At 40.4% G+C, this 14222-nt stretch overlaps 1 protein-coding gene across 1 annotated transcript; it reads right to left on the bottom strand.

The window, feature by feature from the left end:
* Positions 1-4117: 4117 nt before the first annotated feature.
* Positions 4118-11086, bottom strand: pnhd (pinhead). The gene is made up of 7 exons (XM_029724703.1): positions 10781-11086; positions 10090-10185; positions 9562-9707; positions 8963-9239; positions 7888-8069; positions 4662-4720; positions 4118-4268 (listed from the first exon to the last, which is right to left on the bottom strand). Exons 1-7 carry the CDS (start codon positions 10833-10835, stop codon positions 4118-4120), a joined length of 966 nt encoding a protein of 321 aa, XP_029580563.1. The 5' UTR covers positions 10836-11086.
* Positions 11087-14222: the final 3136 nt, after the last annotated feature.

Raw genomic sequence — 14222 nt, 5'->3', positions numbered from 1 at the left:
GACAACCGTTACACTATGCTGTATTTCTGATCAATTTGATGTTATTTTAATGAACAAAAAATGTGCTTTTCTTTCAAAAACAAGGACATTTCTAAGTGACCCCAACCTTTTCAACGGTAGTGTATGTTAAAAGAAGATTAAAGTGATAAAATGTTATTGTAAAGACATAGTCAAATAGAATACTTAAATAGAGTAGTGATAGAGTAAATTATGATTTTAGTGCAAATAAAAGATTAAGTAAAACTACACAGTGAGAATCATGTTGTAATACCAAAGTAATAACACAGTTGCGGTGTCAAAATCTACCTTTGAGTGTGTTCTCCAGAGCAGCAGCACGGCGGCCATCATTAGTGAACAGCACCAGCATGGGGATGGTTCCTTCCTAAAACGAACTCCACTTGTTCATTGTGCACTGTATGAGAGAAGGATGCGTATTGTCAAGATGAGAACGCAACACAAGTTTCCTGATGATAGATCAACTTTGGGCTTACTACCCGTGCATCATTTCTGTGTGTAATTTCTGCATAAAAGACAAATAATTTCAACCATTGTATGAAGCGAATCATACATTCTGGCAGGTAGGTATAACAGAGATGATCTATCGCCAATCGTACGTTTGTCGAAGAAAATGCAAACTGTATTCCTCCCAGAATGTAGGGGTCCTTGGTAACGTTGTCCACATCTCCGACTGCGTTGTACAGGTCGAGCATGTACTGAGGCGGCTGCTTATCGCCCTTGAGGAGAGAAGGGTCCTCCATACCAAAAACCTCCAGGAGCCTCTTGATAGCAGCTAAACACACTTCTTCAGATTTGTTCTCCATGGAAAAGTGATTTTCCAAATGTAGTGATGGTTTTGCAGTAGCCAAGCCCACTAACGTGGCGATGATCATGGCAACAGGTAACATCTCAGAGTGGTGATGCATTATTATTGTTGTGGGTCCTTGAAGCATCAGTGTCTTGTCCTCCAGCAGTCCCAAGTTTTTATCAAATGCTCCAGCATTGGCTACAGTGTTCTTAAACCCTCGGACAACAACCATAAAAAAAGAATGCTCTTTAGTCGCAAATGTAAATCAACAATCAGCGATTGTAAAGGAAGGCTAATTTAACAAGGTGTGAACCCGATTGTAGATTTCATTCAAACGTTCCTCTCAATGTCTGATGAGAAAAAAATAATGTTTTCATGGTAATTTGGGTCAAATTAAAACATTAAATGTAAAAGATCCAGAAAATGATTAAACCTTTCTGTAGACAGCATACCTGAGGAAGAGGTTAACCGCCACCAAATTAATCCATTCATTTAGACAAATGGGGATAACGTCTTACGGGAACAACAATTTGCCTACCTGTATAAATATAAGGAGGCCACCTATTTGGGGATGTACACTTCATTTACATTTTAATTATGTCTTGGCAGCTGGTCAAACACAACACCAACTATTTTGACCTCGCTAAACTCATTTTTGAAATCCTGCTACAATAATTGAACCCATCTCTAAATGTGTAAATTCAACATTTATTAGTGTGGATAAATTCAGGCTTGTGCGCCCTCGTGGAATTAAGGGATTTTACAGGATGCATTACAGTTGGCTTTTTTAGTTCCAGTAAGCTATTAATCATTTATATCCAGACTAGAACACTCTTGTAAAATATCTTAATCCACTTTTTTGATTGCCAATTGTGTGTGGCAATCGAATTGTGTTGCTAAATGTAGTCTTTCACGTTCAGCTGTTTTCGACTATTCTAGCAGTCTCTATCTTCTTACACATGGGCTATTTTTAGCAACAGAACTAGGCACTAGATTGGTTTTTATTATTCATTTATTATTTACATTATGTTGTAGTTATCATTATTACTGGTTAAGAAAAGTTTTATAGTGAGTATTAAGAACTACCGGTGGTATGCCTTTTGGTTCCTTTCATCATTACACACATGTTTTTAGCAAATTGAGAAAAATTCTAAGTCCTGTAAAATGAAGAATTTGTAAAATGACAGTCACCACTTGGGTGGTAGGTAGCAAATAGTTTTAAAAAATGCAGTGCCTTAGACCGCTGTGCCTGTGATGGATCCCCATGGTACTGCTGCTCATTCTGTTCGTAAATTCCGGAGGTCTACTTCACCTGCTTTCTAGGCTTCACTGAACAGGATTTATTATCATCAACCCTGAACTGTCTGATTACACTCACCTGGTTCCCATTTCCCCTGATTATTATGTTATATATGTGCCCTCTGTCTTTGTCAGTTAATGTTCCCATGTCTGTTGGTTGTGTGAGTACTTATGCGTTGGTGCAGCTGTTATGCTGCGTGCTTTATATATTGTGTATTACGGGTATCGTCCGGTGTCATTCAATGTGGTTTACCCTCGCTCTTTTGTTTGGGTACAGCTCAGTGTTTTTGTATATGTGTTTGTTTTGGGTGTATTAAAAACCCCTATTGTGTATTCCTGCACCTGTCTCCAAATCCTTTATACCAGTGTGACAAGGCCTAAAATTCAATGTTCCTTAGTGGGCTAGTTACATTTTTGACTTAAATCTGCTTTTATATCTATGGTAAAAACATAGCCACCCTTTGCCTTGATGACAGCTTTGCACACTCTTGGCATTCTCTCAACCAGCTTCACCTGGAATGCTTTTCCAAAAGTCTTGAAGGAGTTCCCACATATGCTGAGCACTTGTTGGCTGCTTTTCCTTCGCCCTGCGGTCCAACTCATCCCAAACCATCTCAATTGGGTTGAGGTCGTGTGATTGTGGAGGCCAGTTCATCTGATGCAGCACTCCATCAGTCTCCTTCTTGGTCAAATAGCCCTTAGACAGCCTGTGTTTCTTGGCCCAAGCAAGTCTCTTCTTATTATTGGTGTCCTTTAGTAGTGGTTTCTTTGCAGCAATTCGACCATGAAGGCCTGATTCACGCAGTCTCCTCTGAACAGTTCATGTTGAGATGTGTCTGTTACTTGAACTCTGTGAAGCATTTATTTGGGCTGCAATTTCTGAAGCTGGTGACTTTAATGAACTTATACTCTGCAGCAGAGGTAATTCTGGGTCTTCCTTTCCTGTGGCGGGCCTTGTGAGAGCCAGTTTCATCATAGTGCTTGATTGTTTTTGCTACTGCATTTGAAGAAACGTTCAAAGTTCTTGAAATTTTTCCACATTGACTGACATTCATGTCTTAAAGTAATGATGGACTGTCGTTTCTCTTTGCTTATTTGAGCTGTTCTTGCCATCTTTTAGCTGTTCTTGCCATCTTTTACCAAATAGGGTTATCTTCTGTATACCACCCCTACTTTGTCACAATACAACTGATTGGCTCAAACACATTTAGAAAGAAATTACACAAATTAACTTTTAACAAGGCACACTTGTTAATTGAAATGCATTCCAGGTGACTACTTCATGAAGCTGGTTTAGAGAATGCCAAGAGTGTGCAAAGCTGTCACCAAGGCAATGGGTGGCAACTTTGAAGAATCTCAAATATAACATATATTTTGATTTGTTTAACACTTTTTACTACATGATTCCATGTGTTATTTCATGGTTTTGATGTCTTCACTATTATTCTACAATGTACAAAATAGTAAAAATAAAGAAAAACTCTTGAATGAGTAGGTGTGTCCCAATTTTGACTGGTTCTGTTATGGGAGAATTTGGGCCAGTTTGGGGTTCACTCAATAATTTGATGGCTGATAGCCAGTTGATGAATGGTTTTGGAATACATTTTATTTAGAAAATTATTTTATACATATATTACATACAATACAATAATATTTCCAGCAATTTGTTGCAATGAGATCATTAGCTCTACACTGTGGAGAAACTAATTGTATAGGACTGCAGTCTAAACCAAGGAAGATTTGAAGACACCACACAATATAATCCCTAGCCCCTAATCCTTGGGCACTTTATGTGGCACTTCAATGCTGCATTTAGATAGACAAGTGGATTGGCAAGTGAGATTACAATCATTCATTGCTTTTACCTATCAAAGTATTTGAGATCTACATTACTTGATAAGGGTTAGAGACTATAAGGGTTGTTTCTGGTCCTGACAGGGCAGAAGCCTCTTGTTCTCAGGGGATATCAGCGTGTTTCTGCTCCACCTAGAGGGCATCATACTGAGGACTGGTTCAGGACTGACAGAAACAAGAGGAGATGGAAAGAACTGTACGGATCTGGCCATGCTGGTTGAGGGACATGTGGCTGTCGTAGCCCCGAGGGACACAAGAGTTGGTGGGTCTCTCTGCCCACAGATAGCACACTTCGGAATCAGAGTGGCTTCTGCAATACAGAGAGAGAAAACAGAAGTTGTAAGACTGAACATTTGTCATAAAAAGCACTCCAAATACTGAAGTCTTATCTATTTCTCTGGCAGACACACTTTCAAATGTTAAAATATAGACCTATCCCTAAAATATACACCGAAATCACAAATCAAAACTTGAAAATGGAAAATACCTTGAGGACAATTGGGAGGGAGTGTAAATCAGAAACCAAACCAAACAAGCCGTATTTAAACCACAACAGCTACACTTTATGGGTATTACAGAGTGTTAGAGCTATAAGCTAGCAGGCAGTTGTTAGGATAGGGGTGGTAGAATGATGGAGGAAGAGAAGAGAGGAGGGCTGGGGTGCTTCAGGGAGGGAGGGAGCAGCTGCATGTGTTCAGCTTACCTGAGAAGACAGCGGTTTCCTGTGGTGCAGCCTCCTAAACATCTGCCCACGTCTATTTCCTGTTGGAACATTAGCAATACAGAGACAAGGCCATCAGCAATCAAATCACCACAGGCTGAAAACACCAGCCAGGCCAACCCACCAGCAGGGAGGGGGGGGTTCTATGTTAAATGCTTTGATTTAACACCTGCAAGTACCATTTGTGTTTGCTCTCCTCACACCTTTTGTGAGAGGAGGTAGCAGACAGTCTATAGCCCTCGAATTCAAATCTGGACCTTGAAGCCAGTTCCACTGCATTTTTTTTCATTTTTCCCCTCTTTTCCCTTCTAATCAGAGACTTATTTAGACCTGGGATCCCAGGTGGGTGCAATTCATTATCAGGTAGAACAGAAAACCATCAGTAGTCCAGACCTCGTAGGGCAAGATTTGAATACTCCTGGCCTATAGGCTCAATTTAACAGACCTGGGAATTAGATTAGTTAAATAACTATATTTTGCCAGCTCTATCTTTGTCAACAAACAATATTGCAAAAAATAAAATAAAAAATACTTAGTCTTAAACAATAGTAGTAAATACAATTTACTTAAACAAGAAGGTGCTGCAGGTTGAGGTTTTTATTTTTGTATTTTATTTTTATTTAACTTTTATTTAACTAGGCAAGTCAGTTAAGATCAAATTCTTATTTACAATGATGGCCTACCCTCCGGACAAACCCTCCCCTAACCCGGACAACGCGGGGCCAATTGTGCGCCGCCCTATGGGGCTCCCGATCATGGCCAGTTGTGACACAGCCTGGGAACGAGCCATAGTCTGTAGTGACGCTGCAATGCAGTGCCTTAGACCTCTGTGCCACTCGGGAGGCCTAAAATGGAATGTTCCTTCGTGGCCTAGTTACAGTTTTGACTTAAATCGGCTTTAAAATCTATGGCAAGACTTGAAAATGGTGAACCCCCTTGTACACGCTTGAACCCTGTGTATTTTTTGTTTGCTCTTATATATGCATGTGCCTTCAGAAAGTATTTACACCCCTTTGACCTTTCCACATTTTGTTGTCTTACAAAGTGGGATTAAAATGTATTTAATTGTCATTTTTTTGTCAACGATCTACACAAAATACTCTGTATTGTCAAAGTGTAGGAAAAATCGAACATCTGTAAAAAATAAACACTAATATATCTTGATTAGATAAGTATTCACCCACCTGAGTCAATATGTGTTAGAATCACCTTCGCCAGCGATTACACCAGTGAATCTTTCTGGGAAAGTCTCTAAGAACTTTGCACACCTGGATTGTAGAATATTTGCACATTATTCTTTTCAAAATTCTTCAAGCTCTGTCAAGATGGTTGTTGATCACTGCAAGACAGCCATTTTCAAGTCTTGCCATAGAATTAAAAGCCAATTTAAGTCAAAACTGTAACTAGGCCACTAAGGAATATTTAATGTTGTCTTTCAGGAACATTCAATTTTGTCTTGGATAGCAACTCCAGTGTATATTTGGCCTTGTGTTTTATGTTATGGTCCTGCTGAAAGGTGAATTTGTCTCCCAGTTTATGTTGCAAAGCTAACTGAACCAGGTTTTCCTATAGGATTTTGCCTAGATAACAAGCATACCCATAACATGATGTAGCCACCACCATGATTGAAAATATGAAGAGTGGTACACAGTGATGTGTTGTATTGGATTTGCCCCAAACATAACGCTTTGTATTCAGAACATAAAGTTAATTTCTTTGCCACATTTTTGCCAGTTTTAATTTAGTGCCTTATTGCAAACTTATTGCATGTTTTGAAATATGTTTTATTCTGTACAGGCTTCCTTCTTTTCACTCTGTCAATTAGGTTAGTATTGTGGAGTAACTTCGATGTTGTTTATCCATTCTCAGTTTTCTCCTATCACAGTAACTGTTTTAAGTCACCATTGGCCTCATGGTGAATTCCCTGAGCATTATCCTTCCTCTCCGGCAACTGAGTTAGGAAGGACGACTGTATCTTTGTAGTGACTGGGTGTATTGATACACCATCCAAAGTGTAATTAATAACTTCACCATGCTCAAATTGATATTCATTGTCTGCTTTTTAAAAATGTTTACCTTCCTACCAATAGGTGCCCTTCTTTGCGAGCCATTGGAAAACCTCCCTGGTCTTTGTGGTTGAATCTGTGTTTGAAATTCACTGCTCGACTGAGGGACCTTATAGATAATTGTATGTGTGGGGTACAGAGATGAGGTAGTCATTCAAAAATCATGTTAAACACTATTATTACACACAGACTGAGTCCGTGCAACATATTATGTGACATGTTAAGCAAATGTTTACTCCTGAACTTATTTAGGCTTACCATAACAAAAGGGTTAAATACTTATTGACTCAAGACATTTCAGCTTTTCATTTGTAATTCATTGGTAAACATTTTTTAAAACATAATTCCACTTTGACGTTATGTGGTATTGTGTGTAGTGACCAAAAAAATCTACATTTAATCCATTTAAAATTCAGACTGTAACCCAATAAAATGTCAGTCAAGGGCTGTGAATACTTTCTGAAGGCAGTGTAAGTGTTTTGTTCGCAATGTGCCCCATAAAAAGCCACTGTGCACATGGCATCCATCCAGTTAAACTTTTCAATTTTTTGAGAGCTGAACCCATTGAAGAGACTCCATCTCTTTATTTCCCAGCCAAAGAGACAGACATCACTTTTTTGGGCTGTCACAGACGTGTACATTAAGAGTACCACATTTCACACCTGCTGTGTCTGACTGTGCGGTGCCAACCAGTGGGGAGTGGTTTGGATGTGCGGGGGAAATTGATTAAAGCGGGCCAATAACCTTTTACTTCCAGATCTATCTGACAAATTGAGGTGACTTGTTAGTGTGTCTGACACTCAGATAGAATCACTAACTTCCTCTGCTCTCTGATTAAACATCTGATTGGTGTGAAGCTGCCTAGCTGATAAATGAATAAGCTCAGGGTTAATCTTATGTAGTCTGTGCATAGCTTTAAAGTTCATTATTAAAAAAAGAAGAGTGGCAAAATAGTTTCTATAAAGAATGAGACCAAAAGACAAGTAAAAAAAGCATAGGTGTTACTGCAAGCTTTTCTTTTTGCTATTTTTTTTATGAAAAAGAAAATGATACATTCCTAGAGTGTAGCACAGGTAACGTTGGCATATTGACAGGGCAGGGCGTTACTAATAAAAATACAGGATACCGGAACGTGAGCTCACCTTGAGTTTCTCCTCTTTGACTCCGTTAGCATCATAGACTATTTCATAGTAGTACTCCATGTAGGGAACTCTATAGCAGCTCTTACTCAGCTCACAGACCTCCACCGTCTGGACCAGGTCTACCTTGTTAGGGGTCTCCACTAAGGCTGAGTCAAATTTAGTGGGCACGCAGGAGAACCCATCTGAGAAGGAAATAGTTATTCAATATTATTAGAGTTACTTAGATTCTGAACATGATCATGAACCATGATGATTGTCTGTTTCATGAGCTCTGTGTCCATTAACTGTTTCAGTCTGATATTTCTTATTCAAATACTATTGTCTTCCATGCGTCCTGTGATATGGACTTTGTAATTATGCTACCACTGAATTATTAGTAGAACTTTACCATTAGGAACTTATTTTTGTGTGCAAATTGTTGGTACAGCAATGAGTGCTATGAAAAATGTTATACCATGTATTACAGCAATGACACAAAATAATAATCTACTCTTTCTGGGCTCAATCCTAACCCCTATGCGAGCAACACTTTTATGCACATTGTACATTTGTACATTATCTCCCATACCTGTTTTTTTTACGCATTACTTTTTTGCGACCATAAAGTTTTAATAAGGACTGACTGCATCCAGGGAAACTCCAGGGAAACTCCAGGGAAGAACCGCCCAGGGAAGAACCGCTCAGGGAAGAACAGCCCAGGGAAAACCAAGCCCCCTCTTTGTCAGGTTACGATAATTAACGTACCAGGTAAGGATAATTAACGTAGTAGGTTAGGAGAACTAACATAGCAGGTTAGGATAATTCATGTATAAGGTTAGGATAATTAGCAGAGCAGGATATGAGAACTAACACAACAGGTTGGGTGAATTAGGTTAAGGTTAGGATCAGGGTTAGGTTTAGCTACAATGCTACAGTCGACCCGTAGAACGAGGAAGTAGCTGGGAGACAACAGAAAGAGAAGGCACTTCTTCCCTGGACGTGGTCAGACCCTTCTCAAAATGTTCTCAAAATGTTGGCTGTTTTGTTTTGCTGTTTTGTTGGCTGTTTTGTCATTCAGAAAGATAAGCCTACACACCTGGAGAACCTTTCGAACCCGAACAGCTTCCCACATCGATGACAGTCTCGTATGGGGTCTTAAAGAAGTAGGTTTTGAGCGCCGGAACCCGGACACATTGGGTCAGTTTGTTTTCACAGTGGCATTCCTCTATGACCTCAACCTCCCGGGGACCCTTGAACAGCAGCATCTGGTCCACCCTCACCCCGGTCGGCTCACAGTTATGGTTCACCCCGCAGGACGTAACCTGACCAGAACCCTTGGCACTGATTGGAGTGGTAGGTTTGCGGACCCTTACCTTTTATAATGGGAAAAATAGAAAACATGTCAAGAGATGTTTTTAGTCAAGACTATATGCCTATTAAGTTGTAATGGTGTTCTTATCTTGGGTCTCAGCACCCTAGTGTTGAGATAATAATGTCCCTAGTAATGCAACAATATAGTAACCATATTTAACTAAGAAAAAAAGTTAGTTTTGTCTTCATCGAATATATGTTTGTAATTTATTGATCAAATTCTCAAATAAGGAGTCCTGATTTTATTCCTTAAAATTCCTAAACTCTTTACAATCCTGAAGTTGTAGCGCTCTCTTTTGGTCATTTGAGGAACTGCTCAATTACTTTTTTGCTCCTGAGGTATTCCAACATGGAGGAATGTTTCGAATAGCCCTGCTGTAGTCCAGCCTCATGTGATGTCCTGCTTTGTTCTCCCCCACAATGCGTCCTGCACATCCCCACATCCACACTCACAGGACTACCAGAGATGTCTGAGGACACAAGGTAAACATTCCATGATAACAACAATCATTGCTACGCCCCCCAATTTCTCTCCCCCCAAATTCTGTAAGCCCCTAAACGTCTCTATGGACGCATGTATCTTACACCAATTTACATGAAGATATCGTTTTGTTTGCATTTATCAAACCACATAATTCTGCTGACAAATATTGTTGAATAGGAGGAGATAAGTCTATGATAAAACAAGGGAATGTATAGTCAAGGGTTTTTGGAAGACTTTGCATTGTAGTAGCCTAGTCCATTGGGAAGAGTTGGCTACAGTATGGGACTAGACTCTGAGTACCACTTTAGAAGTCATGTATGGGGAATGAGACAGTGCTGCCCTTTTATGGTGCTTTACCATTGATTTACCTTGGCCGATGTAAACAAAGTGGCTCTGTCTCTTGCAGCAGGCTCTCAGTGCAAACGGGTTCCTGTGCTCCACATGTTTGTTCAACAAGGAAGCTGCTGGATAAGATAAACACAGACACATCAACACCTTGTATAGCAGTCCAAGGTCACATCAGCATTCCTGAGCTGTCAGGGCTCTGATTCCTTGGTCAAGTATAATATCATCTTAGAGTAGGAGTGCTGCTCTAGGATCAGATCCTCCCTTTCCATTAATTGTGGAAGGCCCAGACCTTAGTGGTCATGGCCAGTTCCAGGACACTACCTAATAATAGTGACATACAATATTCTCACGTATAGCATGTCTGTATGCACAAAGGGATTTGGCTGATTTTAACTGCTATAAAACTAGTAAAATCCTTTGGTATTCTTCTAAGAACCATATCATAGGCACTATCTATAATATAGCACATCACATAACAAGGTTCTGAAAATCAAACAGTTTAAATCAAACAGCCAGTATCAGACTCAGATACACATCAGCAGGTCACACGGCTGTTCTGTTCACACTTTGTACCAGTGCCTCGGTTCTACTGTGTATCAAAATGGATTATAAAGTCTTAATGTTGATTGAAGTCCATCAGTAGGTATCATCACTGTACACAATTGAGCTTTATGGTCAAATAGAGAAAGAGAAACAAACAACAGTACTTACAGGCTACGTTGAGAGCCCACAGAATGAGCAGTAGGTAGGGCTGCAGTATATCCATGGTAAATACTCCTTATGTTCCCTTATGGTTCCTCCTCAAAGCACAGCTTCCCTGATAGCTAGTCCCTGACCGAGTGACCTGTTGGTCTCCACACCCTCTGATATTTATATGGGATCAGGCTTTGGTCACAAATGTCACCACCAGCCCAAGGACCCTCTCTGCAAGTGGTGTGGAGCTAAAAAGGGCAAGCTAATCAAATTTCCATGGTGGTAGGGGACAAGGATGGGTCCTAAAAGGCGGGGGTCATCATTCACATCAAAGGGATGATATCCAAAGTATGGAGTTTTCCTTTCACCCCAGCCGGCTGGCTGGGCTGGCCCTTGTATATATGCCGTGGGATCCCATTGGTGAGTGTGTCCATCCACAGCTTAATTAAGCTTTGGGCCATTAAACCGTTGCTCATTCAAAGGCATTAATCATCTCTTATCTCAGAGGGAAGGTGTTTAGCACCTGGACTTAAAACAGAAACCTGGCAAAAACACATAAACAGGATCAGCATGGGGCAGAGCAGAGCCTGTTTTTAGAGGGGGGAGACACCTTTGTGTTTATTCAACATCAAGCCAAATGGTCAGGGTCCTCCCAGGGACCTTCCATGTCCCCATGCTGCTCTCTCTGTTTTCACTCTTGTTTTCTCTCAGAGCAAGAGGGAGGGAAAGTTTTAGATGTAGAAAAACTGATATGATTTCGCCAAACATGTATTGTTAGAACAAGGTTGAACCGTAATCTATTTCAGAAAATTATTTGATTCAAGCCCAGACATTCCAAAATGTGAAAGACAAGTTTGGCTATTTTAGAATCAAGTAAAACATTCTAGAACTCCATAGTAATGCTCATGAGTTTACCTAGATCCATTTGTATCTTTATTTTAGAAGTGTGCTTCAAATTAAGTCTATGATAATACATAAGTACAAACAACATTTGTGTATATTGTTAACGCTCTTATTTGTTATCTCAATGTTGATCCCGTAAGCCTGTATTAATAAGGTAATAATTAGTATTTGATGTGCTGGATGTGTCTTGATCCTCTCCTGTCTCACCTACATCACTGGATCAACATCAGGTGACTGGGGTCACACCTAACCACTGATCAGACACCCTGATTAGGACAACACCCAGCTCGAGTATTTATTGAACCTCCCTTCTTCAGGTTAGAGTGTATAATGCAGTTTAATGTCTAATCAAAATTATGATACATTTTTTACCCTAATCCCAATAATCTTATGAAATTATCACAGGGAAAAAAAGCATAAATGGAACATGGCAACATCAGTACCACTGGACCTGGGACTATTTATTTATGATTTTACATTAAAGATTAGCTTACATGTACTGTGAACACAAGCTATTTCTCTTGAATACAAAGCAAAAAAGATAATGAGCAATGATTTACAATATTAACAGTGCCTTTACTATTGTCCTCAAGTTGTATACAATTTACTAAGATTGAAAGATACACAAGGCATTGCATGATGTGCGTCTCAAATCATATTTTCCATTATATTGGCCTGAATCCTCAACCGGAAGGCCTTTCTCAATGCAGCATTTGAATTGTAAGGGGAATCTGTAATGTGAGCTGTACCAGAATGTTTAGTGGTTTTCAGACATCAAAGTTATACTGTACATGTTAATGTAATGTCAGTGTTAGAGAAAATAAAGAATTCTGCATTTGAAAATAACCCAATAAATAATTTGAGGGGTTTTCCTTCCATGGTATAAAACTCCCATGATATAAAATGTTGTAATTATAAAAAATAATATTAGTTATAGTAGAAGATTTAGTTAAGCTATCCTTACCTCAAATCTCCCCATATCCTAAATTCATTCAATTTAACTCCATTCCATCCATGATTCATCCCACTCTCTTAGTCATTCATCAAGACTGTGTTTCTATTTCTGTGTCGGCCCTTGATTACTGATGATGAATATTGCCTGGCCTGCGTGTCTGCTCCTGTATAAACCTACTTCATGTACTGGATGATTTGGTGTATGACTGGCTTTGAGATTATGTCTCTGTTGAGATATCCATGATTAACACTAAGCCTCTACTGCAGTATGGGTTCCATCACATGATTCAGTATTGGTTCCATCACATCTATGTACTGACTGACTACTGACTAGTACTACTGACCCAGTCTCAGCCATCTGGCTAGGATAGTTCAGTAACAATCCTCTTGAAAGTGAGTAGCTAACTTCTCTGGACAGCTCTGGCCCTGTCATCTCATCACCTATCTGGCTGCACATATATTCATACCTAACCTTATGTACAGTCTTTGATTCATACAGCCATGGCTATCTAGGAGAGCTCAGTCACAGCCGGATAGAGAGTAGGTTAACGTCAAGCCTCACGTGTAGGCCTACTCATACAGGCCTACTCATACATCTGTCCAACAGGGGTCGTATGTACCCTGTTAGAGAGTAACTTCCCGGGGCCTCCCGAGTGGCGCAGTGGTCTAAGGCACTGCATTGCAGTGTTAACTGTGCTGCTAGAGATCCTGGTTCGAGTCCAGGCTCTGTTGCGACCGGGAGACCCATGGGGCAGCGCACAATTGGCCCAGCGTTGTCTGGGTTAGGGGAGGGTTTGTCCGGCAGGGATGTTCTTATTCCATTGCACTCTAGCGACTCCTGCCTGGCGCAATGCATGCTGACACGGTTGCCAAGTGTATGGCGTTTCCTCTGACACATTGGTGCGGGTGGCTTCCTGTGTCAAGAAGCAGTGCAGCTTTACTGGGTTGTGCTTCGGAGGATGCATGGCTCTCGACCTTCGCCTCTCCTGAGTCCGTATGGGAGTTGCAGCGATGGGACTGTATTACAATTGTAACTACCAACTCGGGGAGTTTTTTTAAAAATAAACAGCTTTGGCCCAACCCATCATCGAGTGTCTGTCTGGCTGCACTTGCCTTATGTACGGATTCATACTACCTATCTCACCAGCAGAGGTCAAGAAGCATGGTGTGGACTTTGTTCAAAAGGTTCTTCACTTCCACAATTGAATTACTCTGTCGCGACCGGCACATGCACTCACTCATGTGTGTGTTTCACACCCTCCTTGATCAAGAAGTTTTTTGAAGATGAGTTCAGTGAAATTTACCTCTGGCACATGCACTCACTCATGTGTGTGTTTCATTCACACTGAATGTGTGAATGAAACACACACATGAGTGAGTGCATGTGCCAGAGGTAAATTTCACTGAACTCATCTTCAAAAAACTTCTTGATCAAGGAGGGTGTTTTTTCCTGTGACAAAAAGAATGCTTTCAAGGCTGGAAACATCTGTAGCAGCCTCTCAATACCTGGGAATAATGACAGCCATCGCGTCTTGCTGTGAGAAAGTAGACATCAACAAATTCACTGTACTCCTTCAGATTCTCTGTGCGCACAGTGTAGATG

This window comes from Salmo trutta, chromosome 31 (genome assembly GCF_901001165.1).
Source record: "Salmo trutta chromosome 31, fSalTru1.1, whole genome shotgun sequence".
NCBI lineage: Eukaryota > Metazoa > Chordata > Actinopteri > Salmoniformes > Salmonidae > Salmo > Salmo trutta.
The sequence above is the reverse complement of the archived record's forward strand: the minus strand, read 5'-3'. Positions and strand labels throughout refer to the sequence as shown.

Bases quoted from the DNA above. Each gene is read 5' to 3' on its own strand.
- pnhd (XM_029724703.1), bottom strand. From the start codon at position 10,835: ATGGATATACTGCAGCCCTACCTACTGCTCATTCTGTGGGCTCTCAAC. The intron at 9,240-9,561 runs GTAATTGAGCAG...CCATTATAAAAG, and splicing joins AATACCTCAGGAGCAAAAAA to GTAAGGGTCCGCAAACCTAC. The intron at 8,070-8,962 runs GTGTGTAGGCTT...TTTCCTTCTCAG, and splicing joins GGGTTCGAAAGGTTCTCCAG to ATGGGTTCTCCTGCGTGCCC.